The 23,149-nt window shown below is 36.7% G+C and overlaps 1 protein-coding gene across 1 annotated transcript; it reads left to right on the top strand.

The window, feature by feature from the left end:
* The first annotated feature begins 222 nt into the window (after nt 1–222).
* Nucleotides 223–10,888, top strand: BIRC3 (baculoviral IAP repeat containing 3). The gene is made up of 8 exons (XM_069469021.1): nt 223–1,562; nt 1,674–1,773; nt 3,867–3,945; nt 4,971–5,019; nt 6,612–6,854; nt 9,988–10,242; nt 10,490–10,531; nt 10,658–10,888. The coding sequence occupies exons 1-8, from the start codon at nt 713–715 to the stop codon at nt 10,849–10,851; spliced, it is 1,812 nt and encodes a 603-aa protein (XP_069325122.1). The 5' UTR covers nt 223–712; the 3' UTR covers nt 10,852–10,888.
* Nucleotides 10,889–23,149: the final 12,261 nt, after the last annotated feature.

Raw genomic sequence — 23,149 nt, 5'->3', positions numbered from 1 at the left:
CTAAGATGTCATCAGTTATAAATCACACCATTATTTTATGTACCTCTAGGAAATAAAAATGCTGCTAATTAAAATGATATGCCATTACTTGTAAGATACCTCTCAATAACAGGTATTAGGCATCTTATAATCAGTGAAAAATGGCAATGTATTGTTTTCACCCTTTGAGGTCTTATGCTTTTTTTTTTTTTTCTGGCTACCAAATTTCACAATTTCCAAAAAGCAAAATAAACGTAGTTTGAATATTTTTGCTGTGGGTACTTGTTTTCTACCATGAAAAGAAGCCAGCTATGTGAGTCAAACATTTTATCTTCAGGTTAGTTGAATGCCACTGGAGTATTCTAGTGGCCTGGAGAAGGTGACCTACCTATGGAGATGCTTGACACTAAATGGCATCCTGACCACTTAAACACTGTACACTTCTATTAAGGGTTTTAATTTTCATCATAGATTACTATGTACCATCATGTTTACATTGTATGTATAAAGATTACACAAAGGTGCAGTTGTTCATATTTGTCCCTTAAAATGTATCAGTATAGGATTCAGAATCTTTCCATGCTGAAACCATAAATGCCTAGAAGAAAAAAGAATGAAAGATTTCTCATTTTAGGTGTTCAACCTAGTACCAAAACTAATAAAAGCAAAAGCCATGCACAAAACTACCTCCCCAGAGAAAGGCTAGTCCCTTTTCTTCCCCATCCATTTCATTATGAACATAGTAGAAAACAGCATATTCTTATCAAATTTGATGAAAAGCGCCAACATGTTTGAATTGAAGTATGACTTTTCATGTGAACTCTACAGAATGTCTACGTATTCGACTTTCCCCGCCGGTGTTCCTGTCTCAGAAAGGAGTCTTGCTCGTGCTGGTTTCTATTACACGGGTGTGAATGACAAGGTCAAATGCTTCTGTTGTGGCCTGATGCTGGATAACTGGAAACAAGGAGACAATCCTATTGAAAAGCATAAAAAGTTGTATCCTAGCTGCAGCTTTGTTCAGAATCTAAATTCAGTTAACAATTTGGAAGCTACTTCTCAGCCTACTTTTCCTTCTTCAGTAAGAAATTCCACACATTCATTATTTCCAGGTTTGGAAAACAGTGGATATTTCAGTGGCTCGTATTCAAGCTTTCCATCGAATCCTGTAAACAGAGCAAATCAAGATCTTTCTGCTTTGAGGACAAGTCCCTATCACTGTGCAATGAATACTGAAAAGGCCAGATTACTTACTTATCAGATGTGGCCATTGACTTTTCTGTCACCAACAGATCTGGCCAAAGCAGGCTTTTACTACATAGGACCTGGAGACAGAGTGGCTTGCTTTGCCTGTGGTGGAAAATTGAGCAATTGGGAACCAAAGGATGATGCTATGTCAGAACACCTGCGACATTTTCCCAACTGCCCGTTTTTAGAAAATCAGCTTCAAGACACTTCAAGATACACTGTTTCTAATCTGAGCATGCAGACCCATGCAGCCCGCTTCAAAACATTCTTTAACTGGCCTTCTAGTGTTCTAGTTCATCCTGAGCAGCTGGCAAGTGCAGGTTTTTATTATGTGGGTAAGAAACTTAATCTGATATTATTAATAAAAAAATTCAACATGTTTTGTCTTACACATTTTAGTGAGCAAATTATATGCATTCATAAGTTTGGCCCCAAATTAATTTTAGGTCACAGTGATGATGTCAAATGCTTTTGCTGTGATGGTGGACTAAGGTGTTGGGAATCAGGAGATGATCCATGGGTGGAACATGCCAAATGGTTTCCAAGGTAATTGTTTTGAAAATCTCTTTGCAAATTTTTGTGATAATCGTGAAGTCGGTTATATGTATTTATAATCAGTCAACTGTTACTTTATTGTTTTTGTTTCAAAAACACATTCATGAATAAGTTTAGGATGGATTCCTTAGAAAAATAATTACTTAAAGGTTTTGATAAATTTAAGACAAAGAAGAAATGGATTTGGGATTTGTTTAATTTTTTAAGAAATATATATATTTTAAAAAATACACATTCATTATAAAAACAAAGCCTCACCCTGTAGAAAAGTACAGAGAAGGAAAATCAAAATGTCCAGAAATCACACCACCTAAAGATGACCATGGTAACCATTTTAATAAACATCTCTCCAGACATCTCTTTATGCATATGAAGATATAAAAATAAACATATATGGTTTTACATAAAGTAGATATTATAGTTTTAAAACTTTTTCCAGTCAGCATATGTCTTGGACATATTTCCATTCATTCAATAGTCAATAATATTAATCGATTACCTATTCCAAGCACTGTTCTAGGTGCATAAAATACTCAGTTGAACAAAACAAAGACCCTTGGTCTCGTAAGTTTGTTTTATAGCAGGAGAGGACAATTAATAAAAACTTAATAAATTAGTTATATAACATGTTGGAAGATAAGTAGATAAAAGGAAGAAGAGCAGAGTAAGGGAGACCAGAAATGCCAGGCTAAGGTTACGATATTAAATTGGGTAGTCAGGGTAAATATAGACTCAACTGTTTTCATCACCACATAGTATTTTATTGTCATATCCTATCCTTTTGATTATTCGCACTCTTTTATATATTCTTCTTTTTCATGGCCTATGGTTATATTTTTCATGGTCAAAACTTTTAGTATTATTTAATGTTGATTACTAAACTTATTTTCATCATATAAAACTTATTTTCCTTATATACATTTTTAAATATAGTACTTTATCTTCACTTGTATCAACTTTGTGCTCCCTAACTATTGCAGGTTTAAAAAATTGTGAAGATTATAAAGAACACTTACATAGGTTTTTAAAAAGTGCTACTAGCTTTCCATTGTGGTAATTTTGTGAATATACAAAAAGAATGGTAAATGTGCTTTGGTAGTAGGGTCATGAATTTGTTTTGTACTTAAATTTGACAAGGTATGTATGGTATCTAGGAGTTGCCAAACTTGTGAATACCTGACATTATAAAATGTGTTCAGTTTCCTCTTTCTTTCTCTCTTGTCCCTCTTTGTACATTTCCAGCTTTTAAAACTATCATGAAAATGAGCAGTATCATTTATTCAGAGAACTTTCTACCTGTCTCCATGTTCTCTGTTATTAATGTAATACATCAGGTAGTTTTTAAAGGAATCTCAGAATAGTTGAAGAGAGCAGCTGAGAGGTCTGAGTGCAGACAGCCTTACTTGACTGGAGTAGACCAAGAGGCTCCTGACTCTTATCTACTTCAGCCTTGGCAGATTACCAGTTATATCCTGCCTCTTGTTTATGTCAACTTGCCTTTCACTGCACTGTCTCCAACCGTTCCCCATATGCTACACAAACAGTGAAGTGGTTATATGTATGTTTATGCTCATTTGAAATATTTACCAGTCTACAAATGGCTAGATTAGCTCTGCTCAAATTAAGATAAACATTTAGGGCTTTTCAAAATTAACTGAAGCATAATATATCCTGGTAAATATAAAATAGTAAGATTAATTTTATAAAATATTCAAACCATATAAAAAGTTACTAGTAGTTAATCAAATTTATGTTAACTGTGATAAGCAGCATTTTAAAAGACAAATTAAAAATTCACAGACCACAAAAAAAATCTGAATTCTATCATAGGATACTTATGGGTAGTTAAAAAAAATTTTTTTTTGAAAGAAATACAAGAGAATCAGTTCCCTCTGTGCTAGGATTTATTTATTCTTCAAACTTTACATTTAGAATCAGTGATCTTAAATGATTATGTGATTTGGGGTAAGCACTTAACCAGATTTGAAATGGGATAAGCACCTAGAGATGAAGAATTTATATTATTACATGTTCATTTCACTTTTATAAGTAACCCCCCAAACTTTATTCTGTTTACCTTTTAGGTGTGAGTACCTGATAAGAATTAAAGGACAAGAATTTATTAGTCAAGTACAAGCCAATTACCCTCACCTACTTGAACAGGTAGGAAGGGAAAGTTTTTTTTTAATCATTGGTTACCAACAGAGAAATTATTTTCTTATAATTACAGCGAGTGCTATTTTAATGAAAAGACAAGAGTTATTTAAAACATACATTTTTTTTTTTTTTTTTTTTGTTGAGACAGAGTCTCACTTTGTTGCCCAGGCTAGAGTGAGTGCCGTGGCGTCAGCTTAGCTCACAGCAACCTCAAACTCCTCGGCTTAAGCGATCCTACTGCCTCAGCCTCCCGAGTAGCTGGGACTACAGGCATGTGCCACTATGCCCGGCTAATTTTTTCTATATAGATTTTTAGTTGTCCATATAATGTCTTTCTATTTTTAGTAGAGACGGGGTCTCGCTCAGGCTGGTCTCGAACTCCTGACCTTGAGCAATCCACCCGCCTCGGCCTCCCAGAGTGCTAGGATTACAGGCGTGAGCCACCGCGCCCGGCCTCATACATTTTTTAAAAATAAAACCTGACATGATATTAGAAATTACTATTCTTTGGAGAATAGGTTCATAATTAGCAATCTGAAAATAATACTTCTTATGTTTCTCTTTAAGCATTTGTCTAGTCGAGTTGCAATAAATTAAACTACTTGAGGGAAAAAACTGGCTAGGATTTAATAGTTTTACTATATAGTAATTTTTTTCAAAAGATTTGAGAAAGAGAATTTTGTTACTCTTTCTAATCTTCTTGGAAAAGCAAATAAGAACTTAGATAGTAGTTTGATGGCCTAATATTAACACTTCCTAACCGTGGTCAATGGAACTGACATTTTCCTGCCTTAATGAAAATATTTGTTAATACACACACACACACACACACACACACACACAGAAACTCTATTAGTTTATGGCCTAGCGAATAACTATTGAATGAAATAAAATATTGCTTTTGGTTTAAAAAAATTATTTTGCCAGCAAGCAAGTCATTTTGCAACACCTGAAATTAATAGGTCTGTTGACTCATTTTTATTGCAATGGGCAAGGTTTATATTTTAATTTATATCCTTTTTTTTCTGCAGCTATTATCTACATCAGACACTCCAGAAGATGAAAATGCAGAGTCACCAAGTATGTGCACTGATAATAATTACTGCATTTAAATAGAACCATTTGGTAGTGTTAATATTGGAAGTTGACAATAATAATATGCATTTGTATTGATTTATAATTTATAATGCATTTTCAAGTATACTGTGTTGATATTTCTCAAACTTCAGTGCATATTAGAGTTGCCTGAAGAACTTTAAAAAATATTACAGATTTCCAGTTTCTGCTTCAGACCTACTGAATTGAATCAGAGTATCTAAGGGTGGGGCTTGGGCATCTATAGTTTTAACGAGCTATATATATCTAGCCTAACCCTTGTTCTTGGTCCAGTGTGGGAACAGATATACCATAACATTAGGTTGCTCACATATTCTTTCTGTGAAATGGAGAGGGTAGAAAATACTATTCCTATTCTTTAATAGTGACCCCAAGGCTCAGACAGATTAAGTGACTTGTCTATCAGCTTTAGCCTAAAAGATGATAGAACCAACATTTGAACAAGCTCTTCTGCTCCGTTTTCTTATGTTCAATCCAATTCAATAAATATTTATTGTATAGCTGCTGTTCAGAGGAAAGAATAGAAAACAGGATAAACATAACTCCTGGCCTCATGAGCTAATAACCTAAGGAATACTGACAAATGCACAGCTAGGAGAAAGGGATATGGTAGGGAAAGGAAAGTGTGATTTGAGAGTGCATGCAGGACAATTCACCCAGACCTGGAGGAGCAGAAAGGCCTTCCAGAGGAAGTGTTTGTCTTAGCAGAGAACCCAAGAGAAGAAGAATAGGAGTTAACCAAGTGACAAAGGGAGGAAACGAGTATTCCAGGCAGAAGGAACAGCATGTAAGGAACAGGCACCTTTGAAAGACTGAACAAAATTCTGTATGGCCAGCAGTAGGTGTTGCCAACAGGTAAATAAGTGAAGCAGGAACTCTAAAAGTGGTCATGGTCATCACTGCAGGCAGAACTTGACACAAGAGCCATCAGTTTGTGACTTCCAGGCTAAGCGTGGAACGCAAATGTGTAAGTGGGATGAGGCTGAAGCGGTAAACAGGGTCCAGATTGTATGAGAACTTGTGAGCCACAATTGAATTTTAGATTTTCTCCTAAGAGCAAGGGAATTGTTGATGGAATTTAAAGAGTGTGACACACTCAGATTTGAGTTTTTAAAAAGACACTCTGGTTGCACTGTTGACAATGAACTGGAAGGGAACAATATTGCAGGAGGCTGTTGCAGTGATAGAGGTGAGAGATGACACTAGCCTCTGCCAAAAATATGTGAAACATTTGATTTAGAAATTCCATGTGTTCATTCAACATAGAGAAAAAGGAATCTAAATTCTAGTGGGGGGTGATTGCGGACGTTGTTTCCTTCTCCTGCTCACATACATATACACAGTTATGGTGGATAATGCATATTTTATATCTAAATGCAATATTCCATATTCTTATTTGGGTGACTGAGCATGAATATCACTTTAAATTTAACAAAGTTCATACAAAATAGTACCTAAACATGATCTGGATTTTATGTTTTTGATATTGCAATAACTTTCAATTTAAAAAATATAGAGACTATCCTCATGTGTATTAAATTCTTTGTTCCATATAGTTATTCATTTTGAACCTGGAGAGAACCACTCAGAAGATGCAGTCATGATGAATACACCTGTGGTTAAAGCTGCTTTGGAAATGGGCTTTAGTAGAAGGCTGGTAAGACAGACAGTTCAGAGTAAAATCCTAACAACTGGAGAGAATTATAAAACCGTCAGTGATCTTGTATTAGATTTGCTTAATGCAGAAGATGAAATAAGGGAAGAGGAGAAAGAAAGAGCAACTCAGGAAAAAGAATCAGGTATGTATATTTATTAATATGGCCTCTATTTCCGTAAGGATTTGATATCACTCTACAAAATACTGAAAATGTACTCATCGATCCAGTCAGATTTTTCTTATATTTAGTATTCTGAATTCAAATTCTAAAAAATTTCTTCACAATAAAATACATTTGAGTTGCTCATTCAATTTAAAATGTGTATATCGAAAGTATTACTTCCTGTTTTTCCTTAATTTATACTTTTTGTCCGGGTGGTTGACTTTGTATGCAATTATACCTGACATTTTTGATCCCAGGCTAGTTGGCCACCACTCTTTGCTGTAAATTGGGGTGGGATCAGGGACAATTATTAATTTTAACATTAGCATAACAGTATATTTTAGCCTGTGACTATAAATAAATACCAGATAAAAGGCGAAAGATTTATACGATCTAAAGAGAAACCAGAGCATTAAATACCAGATAAATACCTGACCACACAAGAAGTTCCCCTTCACAGCATCTACCCCTAAATAAGGCAAGTCCTAGGATGCTGTTTCACATTCCCTTAGGAAAAGTTACCCATGTTCTTCCACACTGGTCTTGTCTGCTACTCTATTCTCTACTCTGTTGCCCTTCATGAAAACTCTTCCTCTGGGTGTGTCCATTCTCATCTGGCTGCTCTGGCTGCTCTGACTGCTCTGATCACTCTGGCCTAGACAAAGAGGAATGCTGATCTCTCCTTTGCCAGGCATGGACCAGAAATCCCTTCAACACAGCTGAAAACAGACTGCAACTTTTAGCAAGCTCTTACTGGAGATTTAGGGATAACAGAAGGGAATTATATCACAGATGGCAATTTACAACTTTAACCATATGTGGCCTCTCTTAGTGCCCCTCAGCCCATCCTCATAAATCTCTTTTCTTAGGTTCTGGTTTATCTCTGTGTAGCGGTGGCCAGTTGACACAAATCATTGGAAAGTCACAACCATGCTTTCCTTTATCAAAGTTCAGGCCCCAAAATATCCATACAGCCCAGAACGAGAAAAAAGTTTTCCCCTTATCCTTTTCCGAGGCCATCTGGGATCTCTTTCTTCCCAGGATGACTGCCAGTCATATTGTCCACTCCATTCAGGGATAAACCTACCCCCGCTCATGAAGACAGATTTGTCTTCTGGCCCAACCCAGACCAACACATCGGCCCATAGTATAATAGTATGCATAGTATATTTACCAGAGTGTGAATTACTCAGTCCGATACACCACCAGTACAGCAGCAACACAGTCCAAGTTCATCTTTGCCCAGCCACTTGACAGGTTCTCTTTTTCCCTGTGAAGATCAGACAAGTGTTTTCTGTAGTTTTCTCAGTTTTAGCCGTTAGTCACCAGCCAACAATTGCTCAAAGAAGAGAACATTCATCTCAACAATTGTTAAGAAACCCCCCCAAAGTCTAAAGACATTCATCTATAAAATATTTTTATTTCTTCCAAAGACAATCAATAAAGTCTCCAAAGATGACTGAGTCAAGAATATATTAAATATAATGATCTTACCTTGTCAAAAAGAGCCCTTAGTGTCTCTGCCTCACCATTATATCTACTACCTAGCTCGGTATCTGCACATAGTCTGTGTTCAAGAAATATTTTTTGAATGAGTGAATGAAAATACTTACGTTTAGATTAATTACTTTATAGTTTCCCAAGAACAGTAGGTATGTAAATAAAGAGGCAATTTAGGATATTTTTTCTAGAATAAAAGAACAATATACTTTAAAGGTATATTCAAGTCCTCACAACTTATAAGCCAAAATACAATCTGTGACTTTGAAATGAGACTTTTTCCAGTTACTAGCAATGAAAGTTTAGAAATCTTAAGAATTTCAAAGAAGTTATTATATTAAGTAAAATATAATAAGAAAAATAAAACTTAAATTGAAAACTAATATACTTCACAAATTACATTTTTACTTTCTAACATATTACTGCTTCTCTAATATAGATAATTTAACAGAATATATTAAGTTCTAGTTCTCTTTCCCTCTGCCTATTACTTTTTTATTTTTATTCTTTAAATTATAGTACTAAGGCGTGGTGTGGTTACCTTTGTTCAACAGATAACTTATGGGGCATTAACTTTGTGCCCAGGACTATTCTAGGTCCTGATCCTTTTCTCATTTACTTTCAGAGCTTCAGTTGTCTTCAAAATGTATCTCTGTATCCTTGACCTTCTAAGAAACATCTTCTATTCTTTTTTAGATGGTTCTATTTATGTGTCCTACTACTTGGCAAAATGTGTCTAAAACCTAACAATCATCTCTCCTAAAACAATTTTTTCTTCAGCTAGCCCAATTTCTGTTAGTAGTTATTTTATACAAATAGCTTTATAGATCGTGGTAAACTATATGATAGTTAACTAGTAAACTTTATATTCATAAGTCGTATTCCAAAGAGATAATAAAATTGCAGTTTCAAATACAAGCATTTTACCAATAGATACAAAATCTAGATCTTGGAGAATAAGATGATCCTGTAAGACAAGAAGGTAGTCACTGACAAATAGGGTTTATTTTTCAAAATGCTTTTAGTGCTTTTCTCCCCTTACTATAAAATATTTAGGTAATGACAATATGCCTGATTTGAGAAAATAATTAAAATTTCAACTTAAGATGGAATTTTAAAGAAATTTTGTGGAAGAATGATAATTTAAGGAAAAAATATTTTAATTCTCTTGATTTTACCTTTCCTCAGTTTGACCAGATTGAATTGAAATTTCAATTTTATTGGGTTCTAACTTTTATGGGGTTAGAGGCAGAATGGTTGAAAGCACAGATCATGACACCGGATTGCCTTAGTTTGACTTTTAGGAGTTATATGCCCTTTGGCAGTTTACTTGCCTCAGTGTGGCTCTGTTTTCTTATCTGTAAGTGAAAGTATTAGTACATATTTTAAAGGGCTGTTGTAAAGATGAAATGGGTCAATACATGTGTTAGTCCCTATTACAATTAGCATTATTAGGCACAAGGGATGAGGTACTCCCAAACCTAGCAATCAACATCAATGCCTTACTGATTATGAATTAAAGACAGTTTTTATTTTGTTATATATGTAGATATGGAAGGAAGTTTGTAAGCAGAGTTTGAACATGTATGTGTTTGTTTTCTTTTTTATAAAGATGATCTATCATTAATACGGAAGAACAGAATGGCACTTTTTCAACAATTGACTTCTGTGATTCCAATCCTGGATAGTCTACTAACTGCCAGAGTGATTAATGAACAAGAACATGATGTTATTAAACAGAAAACACAGATATCTTTACAAGCAAGAGAACTGATTGATACTATTTTAGTAAAAGGAAATATTGCAGCCACCATATTCAAAAACTCTCTACAAGAATGTGACCCCACATTATACCAGCATTTATTTGGTGAGCACTGGAAAATTATTTTTTGGAACTTTCTAGGTCAATTGAAAATATGCTTTTGTTAATAATTTGTGATTATTGAAAATAATTCAATCTAATTCATAAATATTAATTGCACAAAAAGATTAAAGACTTTCGTTGCCTTAACATGAGTATGGCCAAAGTCTAAACTGTTTGTTAAAAATATATTCTGTGGCTAAATATTAACTTTTTTTTTGTTACAGTAATGCTTTTTCTTTTTCTCTCTTAGTACGACAGGACATAAGGTATATTCCCACGGAAGATGTTTCAGGTAATAGTATTAACACTTTAAACCTGTAGAAAACATTGTTTTTTGTTTTTTGTTTTTTTTTTTTTTTTGCTTTTTCTTTGGAGGAGGAGCAAATTGCCTTCATTAAAAATTGTTTTCTCATCTTAGATCTACCAATGGAAGAACAATTGCGGAGACTACAAGAAGAAAGAACATGTAAAGTGTGTATGGACAAAGAAGTGTCCATAGTGTTTATTCCTTGTGGTCATCTAGTAGTATGCAAAGATTGTGCTCCTTCTCTAAGAAAATGTCCCATCTGTAGGGGTACAATCAAGGGTACAGTTCGTACATTTCTTTCATGAGGAAGATTGAAAACTTTGTCTAAACTTTAGAATTCATTTTTAAAATGTACTATAATTTTAACTTTTATATTGATTTGGTTTCCTTAAATTTCTTTTATTTATTTACAACTCAGAAAATTATATATTTTATATATATATGAATACTTTTGTTCTTGTGAACAAAAAATAGAGCACTACAAACACAATACTCAATCAAAATTTCAGCATTATTGAAATTTTAAGTAAAGTAAAATTTAAGATATTTGAGTTTATTTGTCAGAATTTTAAATATTTTGGAGTTGTATTAAGAACCAGGAATACAATTCTCTGCCTTTTTTGATCAGTGTCCCATACATAGAAAGTCTTCATATTCATTGAATGACTTTATAGGGACATGGTGTTTTTGTAAAGAATTCTGTGAGGACAATTTAATAAAGCAACAAAAAATTACTCTGTTCTTTGTATGTTTATTTCTATGATATTTGATAGTTTAGTCACTCCCAGACTCCTTCCATACTTCCTTAATACCTCTTGAATACTGAACTACAAGTTATATCCCTTCCTAGAAGACGCTTCCTCGTTTACACTTGTAGAAGACAGAGCTCAACCACATCTGTCTTTAATCTGTACGATTCTATGGGATGCCTGAGACAAAAATCAAACAATCCCATCAATAACTTTGTTTATCTATTTGTCTATTGATTCATTCAAGAAGTCTTGTGCCAGACCTACCCATTGGGAAAAGCCCCTAATTTTATTCTTACCAGTTTGGTATTAATTCTGGGACTTAGAGAGTATGCTTGTTAGCAACTCTTGGGACCAACAGCTTCTCTGGTGAATAAATGTGTTCTATTAATATATTGTCAGTGCAGCAAAATTTCCTCCTCTCCATTACTTTTTTGGTATTCAACATGACCAACTCATAATTCTCTATCCTTTGTTTCCTATAGAGGTATTAAGGCTTTAGGGCCACAAGTAAGACTGTAATAGGGAATATTCTGGGGAAGACAGGCAAAGGCCAATCATCTAAACCAGTCCCAAAAGTCTGCGTAGGGGCGGAAAGGTGTTGATCCTTTTCCTCCCTGTTATAATAGTCACAGCTGACACTCTTAGAACAAAAGCCAGGTTAATGAGAAAAGCATAACACATTTATTTAATTATAATTTTACATGACATGGGAAGCTTCAGAATGAAGACCCAGAGACGCAGGGGAAACTATTTTTATGCTCGGGTTTGACAAAGAACGGACAGCCATGTAGAATGTGATTGTACAAAAAAGGTATGAGCTAATGGGAGTAGACTGAGTGGGAAAACTCAGAAAGAGCTGTGTGTTCAGATTCTTCTTGGCCTCTCTGTGCAGCATTCCTATCTCCTGAGTATGGGGCAGGACACTTTCTAGAATGGGGCTTTTATGACTTACTACCAAACAAGGTAGGTCAGAGGATTTCTTTATGGCCCTCTCTTACACAGTAAGTCAAAGGAAAGTTAGAGTAATATTTTTAGGTTTTATGGCTGGTGGGAAAAAGTGATTCTGGTTTCTATGATCTGCCTTGGGGAAGAGGAATTCTAGTTTCCATGGCTTCCTTGGGGGAGAATGAGGGGCAAGAGATAGCAGGGCAGAATACGGTGAGAGAGAAACTTTGTTTCTGAGCCTGCTTCTGAGGCCTTCACTTTGGTGTATGATTTTTTTGAGCCCCAATTCTGCCAGAGTTCTAAAGAGAAAGATTAGGGACCAAACAAGGGTCACCTCTTCATTCTGATGCTGGGAGACTATTTCCTTGAGATGTAACTGATTTTGCCTCTGCGAAAAGGCTCACCTGGCTTGCCATGTGCTAGCTAGTGTGCTCCTGGGGTTGAATTAATTGTAATATTGCTTAGGTGATTTATAACTCAGCTATAGGATAAATATTTAGATAGTTGATACCCGTTTGCAACATCTATTTTGTCTTGTTCTTACTACATACTATAGTTAATATTTGAATTTACTTTGCCATCTCCATTGTAAAACTCTTACTCATTTCTCATTTTGGCAATAAATAGCTAACATACCAACTTATTTATTCAAATATGTTATTCCCCTACATGTTAGTTGAATTGAAATTTTGTTTTGGAAGAAATACATTACTGTAGTTAATAATGGTAGCTGGCCATATGTCAGGCACTGTTTCAAGGTGCTTGACATGCATTAACCCATTTGATTGCCTCCAGCCCACCCCTACCCAACCTGGTCTTCAGTCACCACAATTGGGTAGATGATTTAAACCTCAACATACAATAGACAATAAGTGTTGTAATTCAGAACTTTGCAGTCTTGATTTCATACTTAGGCCATGCTCATTAGTTTCCATTCACCCTTTTTATTAATTTCCTTATATTACTTGACACCATTGGCCATTAAGTTCCTTTGTGGTCATAGGTAACGTGACCTAACCATCTTCACCTCCTTTTGGTGTCTTGCACACGACAATAAAAAGTATGGGTGTTTATTTACTAAGTAAATTCCAGGCAAAACAATCAGATGTGATGTTTTAAGAGATTCACTATTTTAAAAGTAATATGGGCCGGGTGAGGTGGCTCACGCCTATAATTGTAGCACCCTGGGAGGCTGAGGTGGGAGGATTGCTTGAGTTCAGGAGTTCGAGACGAGCCTGAGCAAGAGCGAGACCCCTTGTCTCTACTAAAAATAGAAAGAAATTATATGGACAACTAAAAAAAAAAAAATATATATATATATATATATATATATATATATATAAAATTAGCGAGGCATGGTGGCGCATGCCTGTAGTCCCAGCTACTCGGGAGGCTGAGGCAGAAGGATTGCTTGAGCCCAGGAGTTTGAGGTTGCTGTGAGCTAGGCTGACGCCACGGCACTCTAGCCTGTGCAACAGAGTGAGACTCTGTCTCAAAAAAAAAAAAGTAATATGAATACCCTTGAAACAAAGAGGAAGTCAGTATTCCTTAATCATTTTTTGTATTTTATTTTTTCCTTAGTCATTTTAAAACTTGTCCATCCCCAAGCCTTTAGAAGATTTAGGCAAGGTATAATTTCTAGAGTTTGTACTGTGCAAATAACAGGTATTTTTTTCAAGTTGCATAATATCCCTGCTCCTCCTTAAGTCAGCATGGCCCTGCATAGTTTTCAACCTCACTTTCTGCCACTATCCCCACTTCTATCTCCCAGCCACCTTGGTTTTCATCAGTTTCTAAATATAGCAAACTCTTTTTCACTTCAGGATCTTTGACTGGAACGTTTTTTTATTCACTCTTTCCCTAGCAAATTCCTACTCATTCTTCAGGTCTCAGCCTAGATGTTACTTTCTCAGAAAGGCTTTCTCCTACTTCCCCCATCTACATTATATCCCTTTGATCTCCTCTCTAGTGAACCCTTTGTTCTTCATAACACTTATCACAATTTATATTTACATTCTTGTTTGTTTAATGCCATATTCTATTGTCAAAATTTCCATGAGGACAAGAACCATGTGTTTTGTTCACCTATATGTCTAGCACCTTAACACAGGGCCTGACAGAACAGACCCTTATTGAGTGAATGAATGAATGAATGAATGACTTCCCGTGAGTGGAGGTGGCATGTGAGAGGGGATTTCTTCCTACTTAAATACCACTGTTGATAAAGTACTAAGGCATAATGATTGATAAAGTAGAGAATCATGGGCCAAATTCTGTACTCCTTTAGATTTCAAAAGGAATATTTAGAGAGGAAAGATCAACCTAGTTAAGAAAGTATTCATGTAGGAGATGGGACTTGGAACTGTTTTCTGAATGATGAGCCATGGCATTTCAACTCTGGAAAGTGCATAAGAAAAGGCACAAATATGGGCACTAGAATCTTAATTATAACAAATGGGCATTTATGTACTTGAATGTAGTGTCTATATACGTTATATTATTTGAGATTTACTGCAATTTCAGAGGCAGTAGCATAGGAATTAAAAGTGCAAGCTTTGGATTCCAATCACAGCTGAGTAACCTTGGGCAAATTATTTTAATATCTCTGTGCCTCTGTGTGCTCAACCTCCCACGACTGCTTTCTGGAAGTCCATAGGAAAGGCTTTCCCTGGACTTCCATCAGCCTTTTAGATCCTGGAATTCTTTTTTCCTTCTTTGACAGGAACTATTTATAGAAAGAACAAGGTCCTCTCTGCCTAGTCACTTCTGGTGACTATTCTTCCCCCATCATGAGGCTTTTCTGTTGAGTTCACGGATTTGGGGCTGATCAAAGAAAAGATGTGACCACAAGGTGGCTGCAGCACGCAACGAGCTTTATTTGGGTGGTGCTTGACAGATTGCAGGCAAAGGGGACATTCCCTACAGCAGGAGACCTGGAGACAGAGGTGTGTGGAGACAGAAGGGGAAGAAGGCAAGGGAATCCCTGGGGGAGAGGAGAACCAGAAGGGGGTTTACTTGTCTAGGTGATGTTGTCCAACAGCAAGATGGGGAGTCTCTGGCTCAGAAAACTCGGAAGGGTAGTAGAGGCTTGTAGTGTTTTGTAGCCCCAGGGGTTTGTCTTATCTTTGGCTAGCAGATGCCAGGTGTGGTTTGCTAGGGTATGCAGAGCAGGCAGGGTCTAAATGGCTAAAAACATGGTCTTCTGAGCTATAGTTAAAGCAATTGGAGTTGTAAAAATTTGAGCTTGGGGAGGATGAGCTTTTGAGCTAATGGTCCCAGCCTCCTGTGAAGAAGTAAACAATATGGGACCATCTTTAACACTTTTACCATCCTATTTTTTTTTTTTTTTTAGAGACAGGGTCTTGCTCTTTGTCCAGGCTGGAGTGCAGTGGTGTCATCATAGCTCACTGCAACCTCAAACTCCTGGGGTCAAGCAATCCTACTACTTCAGCTTCCGAGTAGCTGGAACTACAGGTATGCCCTACCACTCCTAAATTTTTTGTAGAGATGGGGGTCTCACCATGTTGTCCAGGTTGGTCTCGAACTCCTGGCCTCAAGCCATCCTCCCGCCTCAGCCTCCCAAAGTGCTGGGATTACAGGTATGAGCCAGCTTGCCTGGCCTCCATTCTACCTTTTAACTCATTTTTCTTTTTTTTTTTTTTGAGACAGAGTCTCACTCTGTTGCCCAGGCTAGAGTGCCGTGGCGTCAGCCTAGCTCACAGCAACCTCAAACTCCTGGGCTCAAGCGATCCTCCTGCCTCAGCCTCCCGAGTAGTTAGGACTACAGGCATGAGCCACCATACCTGGCTAATTTTTTCTATATATATATTTTAGCTGTCCATATAATTTCTTTCTATTTTTAGTAGAGACGGGGTCTTGCTCTTGCTCAGTCTGGTCTCAAACTCCTGAGCTCAAACCATCCGCCCGCCTTGGCCTCCCAGAGTGCTGGGATTACAGGCGTGAGCCACCGCGCCCAGCCTCTAACTCATTTATTTTTGAAACTAGTGTTGCTGAGATTCTAATTTACGTTAATAATTTATATTTATAAAATGATTAACATTACTAATTACGCCTCTAAATAATATTTCTGTAAATTTAAAAAACCTGACTTTTGATACAGATACCAAAATTTTAAAGCTGTCATGTGTGTTCAGATTCTCAATATATCTGTAAAAATCTTTTGTCAGTTACTTTGGCTGAGTCCTCATATATATAATAAATTGATTAAACCAAGTGAGCTATCAGATTCTTTCTAGTTCTAAAACCCTAATGAAAGATTTTGTGAAAGAAAAATCCAAAGTCTTACCACAGAAACATAAAGTGATTTTTTTCCCCAACAGATGAAAAGGTAATGCTTGGGATGCTTATTAAGTAATTAAAAGTTGAGGAGGGAAATTCTGAGGTGGTCAAAATTTGCAAGTTCTTAATGTCCAGGGTTCTATTTATTTGAATTTTTAAAAATAAAATATTTCAAAAATTCAGTAAAGTACACATTTCATCTGTGTACATATTGACGAAGACTCTCTCCTTGACAAAACTTTAGTCAACTCCTCCAAGCCCTGTTCTCAAGTAGGCCTGGACCTTGGGCCCAACTCCTGCACCACCTGTAACCTGCCTGCTTTCCTCAGTCTTACCAAGAATCCTTCTAAGTCAATTTAGTGAGGATCCCTCCCAACCTTGATATCTGATCACCCTTGATATCTGATTAAGTTCCTCATTGTATAAGCCCTTTGCCTGCCTTAAGCAAGAATTCTACTGCCCTTGATGTCACCTCTTAGTACTTTTAGTACTTTTCTATACATTGACCCTCCTCACTCTGCTTGTTGGTTATAAATCTCCAGCTGCCTTTGCTGTATTTCAAATTAAGCCCAATCTCTCTTTCCTATTACAATGCTTTAATTGCATAGTCCTGAATAGTCTGCCTTACCATTTCAACAAGTGTCAGAACACTTTTTTCTTTAACAATACCATACGAACAATATTAACACTCTTTTATGTTTGCTTAATTTTTCAAAAATAAATAACACACTACATATATAATTGATGCATAGGAAAACATTTTCAATTTCATTCATACAATGAAATTAAAACTACACTGAAATACTATTTCTTATTTAACCAATTGGCAACAATCCAAAAGTTTGACAACTTAGTCCATTGGTGAAGCTGTGGGAAAAAGAGGCATTTCTGGTTGGATTACAAAATGCCAACATCACCATGGAAAGGCCATACCCAGCAAAATTACATATGAATTTACCATTTTAACTAACAATCCAATTTCTGGAAATATATCTAAAGATGTATGCCCATGACTATTCATTACAGCACTATTTGTAACAGCAAAAGACTGGAAACCACCCAGATGTCCATCAACAGGGAAGAAGCTGAATTTAAGATGGTATTAGTTTTATCTTAGGCTAGGGGAGTTTATTCAGGTTGGCTTCTTAGTCTTTGACATACCCTTAATGGTCTTTGACTGCTTTTGGAATCAAATTGTTCAAGTTGAATATGTTATGGTACATCTACACAGTGGAGTACTATATTGAAATGATAAATATCTATTTCTATATACCAGTATTGAGTGATCTCTAGGATTATTAAGTGAAAAAAAGTGGAAAAAAGTATGCTATTTATAAGGGCATAAATATACATAATCATATTTTAAAAATAGAAAGAAATTATCTGGACAGCTAAAAATATATATGGAAAAAAAAATTAGCCGGGCATGGTGGCACATGCCTGTAGTCCCAGCTACTTGGGAGGCTGAGGCAGAAGGATTGCTTAAGCCCAGGAGTTTGAGGTTGCTGTGAGCTAGGCTGACGCCATGGCACTCTAGCCTGGGCAACAGAGTGAGACTCTGTCTCAAAAAAAAAAAAAAAAAAAAAAAGTGTTTAAGTCATTATTCATGGGGCAGGAAGGGATTAGAGAGGAGAATACAGATTTTCAGAGTAAAGGAAAAAAGTCTGATGTACAATCAAAGAGGTTAAATAAAAACTTGACTTACTGAATTTAAATTGGAAGTATCAATATAAGTTCATGACATATTTTATTCAAAAAACAAGACAAAACAAAGTCATATTAGCCAGTTCTGTCCACACAACAGATATAGAAACAACAGAACTCATTAACAATTAGCATGACAAACATTCAGAATATGGTCTTTAAATACCATTTCCTACTAAAGGATCCAGGATGCATTGGATACATGGCTTATTATGTGTATGGGGTAATAAATATACAAAATGAGCCTGGAAAGTAATCAAAGACTATTAGGGTCATTTCAAAAAGACTCAGTAGCTAACCTGAATAAGCTCCTATTGGCCTAAAATAAAACAGTTTGAGCACTAATAGTGACAGTAACTGCAATGCACTGCAACTCACCAAATTTAACCCTGGATCCATAAGGATGGCTATTCACTTTTAAGGAATTTTCTTTTTTTTTCAATCCATCAGGATTTTTAAAAATACTATAAAGTAGTGATCTAATTTTATTTTTCCATCAGAATAACCATTCATTCAGCATTACTCATTAATCCTTTTATCACTAATACGCAATAACAATGACATGTATCAAGTTCCTATATACCTATACATGGGTCTCTATTTTTGAGCTCTTTGTCTTTTTCCTTTAATTGCCCATCCTTGTTCATTTAATAATACAAGACTGTCTCAATTACTATGGCTTTTGTATGTAACTTGCTACCTGGTAGACAAGTTCATTCAACTTTATATTTCTTCTTCAAAATTGTCTTGGATCTTGTAAATATTTTTTCTAGATAAATACGAAGAATATTAGAATAGTGACCTCAGCATACATATATAGCCTATTTTTAAAAATTACCAGCAACGCTACACTGGCAATATAAGAAAAAAATACTAAAAATGGAATAAATGGGTAATTAACTGGATAAATTTAACACTAGATTATAAGGTTATACAAGATTAAAAGTTATAAGGTACTACTTATTATACCTGAATTATATTGCATTCTTTTTTGGGAAAAATATCTAATGCTTTCGAGTTTTTGAAATGCCAAATTTCCCCTACACTCAAGTATATTCATTATCTTACTTTTTTGGTCAGGACAAGAACTGAAAAAGAGAAATAACCTTGAATTCAGAATGAACGTTCTTGCTATATGTATTTTCCCACATACATTAGGAATGTTCTGTAACTTTCCGAGAAATAGTGACTTGAACTAAATACTGAACTACTACCAAGACTCATGTGGATTTTTGGAAGTTTTTAGTCATTGGGAGCCACGGCATTTTTTTTTCTGCATATCACAAACAGCTACAAATACTTTGACTATTAACATTGAACAGAAGACCTCCTGTTCTGTGACTGACTGGCAGGCAGAAATGACACCGACAGGAAATGGGAAATGGTTCAGGGTCTTGGAATTCCCCTGGCTGCTTAATTAAGTGGCTTATTTGGAAGTTTTTAAAAGGTTTGCCCCCTGGAGTTCCCCAGAGACAATCAAGCATCTGAATTCATTGGCAAAGAGTGACTTTACAGAATGTAAATTGAAAAATTCGTTCACTGCCATACAATATTTACCTTATGTCATTGTGTCTGCAGACGTCGGACAAAAGGTCCATGATCAGTAAAACAAAGGACTTTTATTTACAAATTTTCTTTCACTTAACTATTTAAAATTTTTCTGTGGGCTCCTCTGTGGTTCATGTACAATTGTATTTGTGTGTACTCGCACACTAATGTATATATTCCATTTTATTCAAACATTCAGAAAATCCTGGGAGTGAAGCCTGGCCTGAAATACCCTTTACGTTGCTAGCGATGTGCATTTCAAGCACACTCTTTTTGTTACTGTTTATGTCTTCAGAACCGAAAACCAAGAGTTGAAAAACAAAAGATACACTGGTTGATTAGAAAATACATCAAGTCTTCAAAGTTAATCTTCTGACGCTCTCCTACTTGCCAACGCTTCGTTTTCGATTTGCACCACCAGCTGTGGAACGTTGACACGACGTAGGAGCGCGTTGAGAAAAACGGTTACAACTGTTTACCTAACTGAAGCAAAAAATGCCACCAGACTGACTTCATCCTCAAATGCGGTCATTTCGGACGAGAGGAGGCTTCACACTAGAGGACTTTTGCCGGGGGCTGGACCATAACTCTGAGGTGACGCAGGGGAGGCGCAAAACCATCGGCGCCAGGGCGTTTCCGCAGGGTTTCCCAAGATTCAAACACAACGGCTCACGGTTGGCAATGTCCTCTCTCAAGAGAATGTTAGGGACAGATAGAGGGAAATGTTAAGGGTGCACAAACCGCGGGGTTAAAAAAAGAAACACCGAGTTGATGTGGATAGTGCGCCTCTCCCCACGGGACGCCCGCGCAGCTCCGGGTGGGCGCCCACGCTGCGCTGGGCCTCCCCGGGCCTCCCGGCGTTTCCCCACAGCTGAACGCGCGCCGGGTTCCGCTTTCCGGCCGCAGACTCCCGGGCGCCCTTGCGCTGCGGTTGACGCGGGTCTCCGGCCGGGCGCGCTGACGTCACTGTGCGTCGGCGTGGCTTCGGCTGGGGCTGGGGGCTTCGGGAGCGCCGGAGCAGAGGCTCACGGGCCGCTTCTCCTGTGGGCGCCGCTGCTTCCCCGGTTGGAGGAGGTCTGCAGACAGCCGCGCAGCTTCCGTGTTTGCTGCGCCGGCTCTGCGGTGAGTGCTGCTCCTTCCGGGCCCGGGTGGCGCGAGGCGGGTTGGGACGCTGGGGCCCGCGGGAGCCCCCCTTCCTGAGGCTGCGACGGGGCAAGGAAGGACAGGGCCTGGGGTCCTTCGGTCGAGCGTCGCCAGGGGCTCTCTGCTTTCTTCTCTCGCCGAGGTTTTTATTTAGTTAGGAAGCCCCAACTTCAAGACTTGTAATCGAAAGTGATTTTTTAAAAAATGACTTGTTTTCAAGCCTACTCTGGCCGCCGCCCACTTTTCTGGCCTTTGGACTATGACCAAGATGTTTTTTCTCTTGGATTTTTTGCGAGATTTTAAAATTTAGTCTTTGGCATTCCTTTAATATATTGGGAACATTTTTGTGGTTGTAGGATCTCATATTTCAGATAGTTCCAACTGCGCTCTGTCGCTTTAGCAGTCGTCTATTGTGTGTAGTGAGAAATAACTCTGGGAAGTTATTAGGTAAATCCCATAGGTTCTCGTCTTTTCCCTTCCAGTTTATCCCCCGCCCAGCTACAGATTGCTTAAAGAGAGCAAAATCAACAGTACGGTGTTTGTAGATAAAAATCTATAATTTAAAAATACAAGACCTGGTATAATTAAAGCAGTCGTGCAGGTGGTCATTATTGATTGCCAGGGCCACTGTTTCACAAGCCTTTGCTTTATGTTTTGTTGAGTTGCTTTCAGGTGGTTGTTGCTTTCAAATTTTGAGGGAATGGTAGAGTTTAAGGGTTTATATTGATAAGTCCTGGCGCATTTTACAGCAGTTTGCCTAGTCCGGGAGAGACTTGACATTAAAAAATAACGTTGCTGTATTGTTGCTGACTGGGCGTAGCGGAGGCTTTTTTTTTTTTAAAACACTGCCCCTCCAGCAAAGTGCCGGAGATACCTTTAAATCAGAAAAGGGTAGGAGACCAAGGACCAAATGTTTTCCTGTGTGGAAGTGTCCATCTGTCTTTAAAGTTGTGCATTTTAAAGACATGTATATTAGTGTTATGGGAGTATCTTGCATTTTTTATTTTAATTAAAAGCTTTTCCAGGTAGAAAGTTTTGGTGACAAAGTGCTGAAGTTAAGATGTATTATCTAAAGTGTAAATCATTTGTAGACTTTACTGAATAAATTGAATAGTCTGTAAGTTCTGTTTGCCATGCAAATACAGTTTTCTAAAATACCTTTTGTTCTTTCTTTTCAGATTTACAGCCCTGAAGAGTCTTTTTCCCTCCCATTTTAACCCCCTGCAGTAATAAATCCCATTATGGAGACACTGCAACTTTATAAAGGGATATAGCTTGAATTCTGTGGAGTGTAATTTTGTGTATGAATTATATCTTAAAAATATTGAAGAGTTTTCAGAAAGAAGGCTAGGAGAGTTAATTACTTGGTCATTATGCTAAGCAGTAATTCTGTTGGTAATACAATGTTTTTGTTAGGAATTTTTGATAACACTGGAAAGGACAATCTGTATTTTTTGATAAATTGATTCATCTTTAATTACAATATGACTGATATTTGACCTGAATGGTCCTTAAATGTAGAACAGGTTATTTAATTTTTTAAATGCAGTGTAAAAATGTGTGTTGTGGAAATTTTATGGTTAACTAGTTAAGTTGATGGCAAAAATACCTTCTGTTGATTGAGTGGTATACAAAGTTAGAAAGACTAAATGTTGCTGCAGGAAATGGAAACAAATATAATATTTAACAAGGATGAAAGAGTTTACAGTTTGTGAACTTCAAGCAAAATTAATTTGACATCATACACACTGCAATAGGCACAGGTTCAACAAAGGTTGTGGGTGTTGACTTCCCCAAAAGTTGTTAACTGAAGCTAATGTAACCCACTTAACTAAATACTATGATGATAAGCTATATGAAATTAGCTTTTAGATAGTGTGACTATTTGAAGACTTTAATTACTTTTATTTACTAGAATAAAATGAGATTTTGGGGAGGGATGTATTAAAGTGGTTTTAGGGAAAGAAGGCTACATATAATTTTTTACTCTTGTGGCATAGTCAGTAATTGGGCTGGTATATATATCCAGGCTTCATAGCTTATAACCCAGAGTAAATTAAAGGCATAATTTGGTATTCTACAGTTGTTTAGAATTTTGAGAATATAAACCTCCTTGAAAAATCTAAGTGTTTTAGCATATTTTCAGAAGTGGATCAACTTTTTCAGGCCTTTAGTTTACTTTTATGCCAAATTATGAGTGAATAGCACTTGA

The sequence above is a fragment of the Eulemur rufifrons genome, chromosome 6 (assembly GCF_041146395.1).
Source record: "Eulemur rufifrons isolate Redbay chromosome 6, OSU_ERuf_1, whole genome shotgun sequence".
NCBI classification, from domain to species: Eukaryota; Metazoa; Chordata; class Mammalia; order Primates; family Lemuridae; genus Eulemur; species Eulemur rufifrons.
This window is presented reverse-complemented; position numbering and strand designations above follow the sequence as displayed.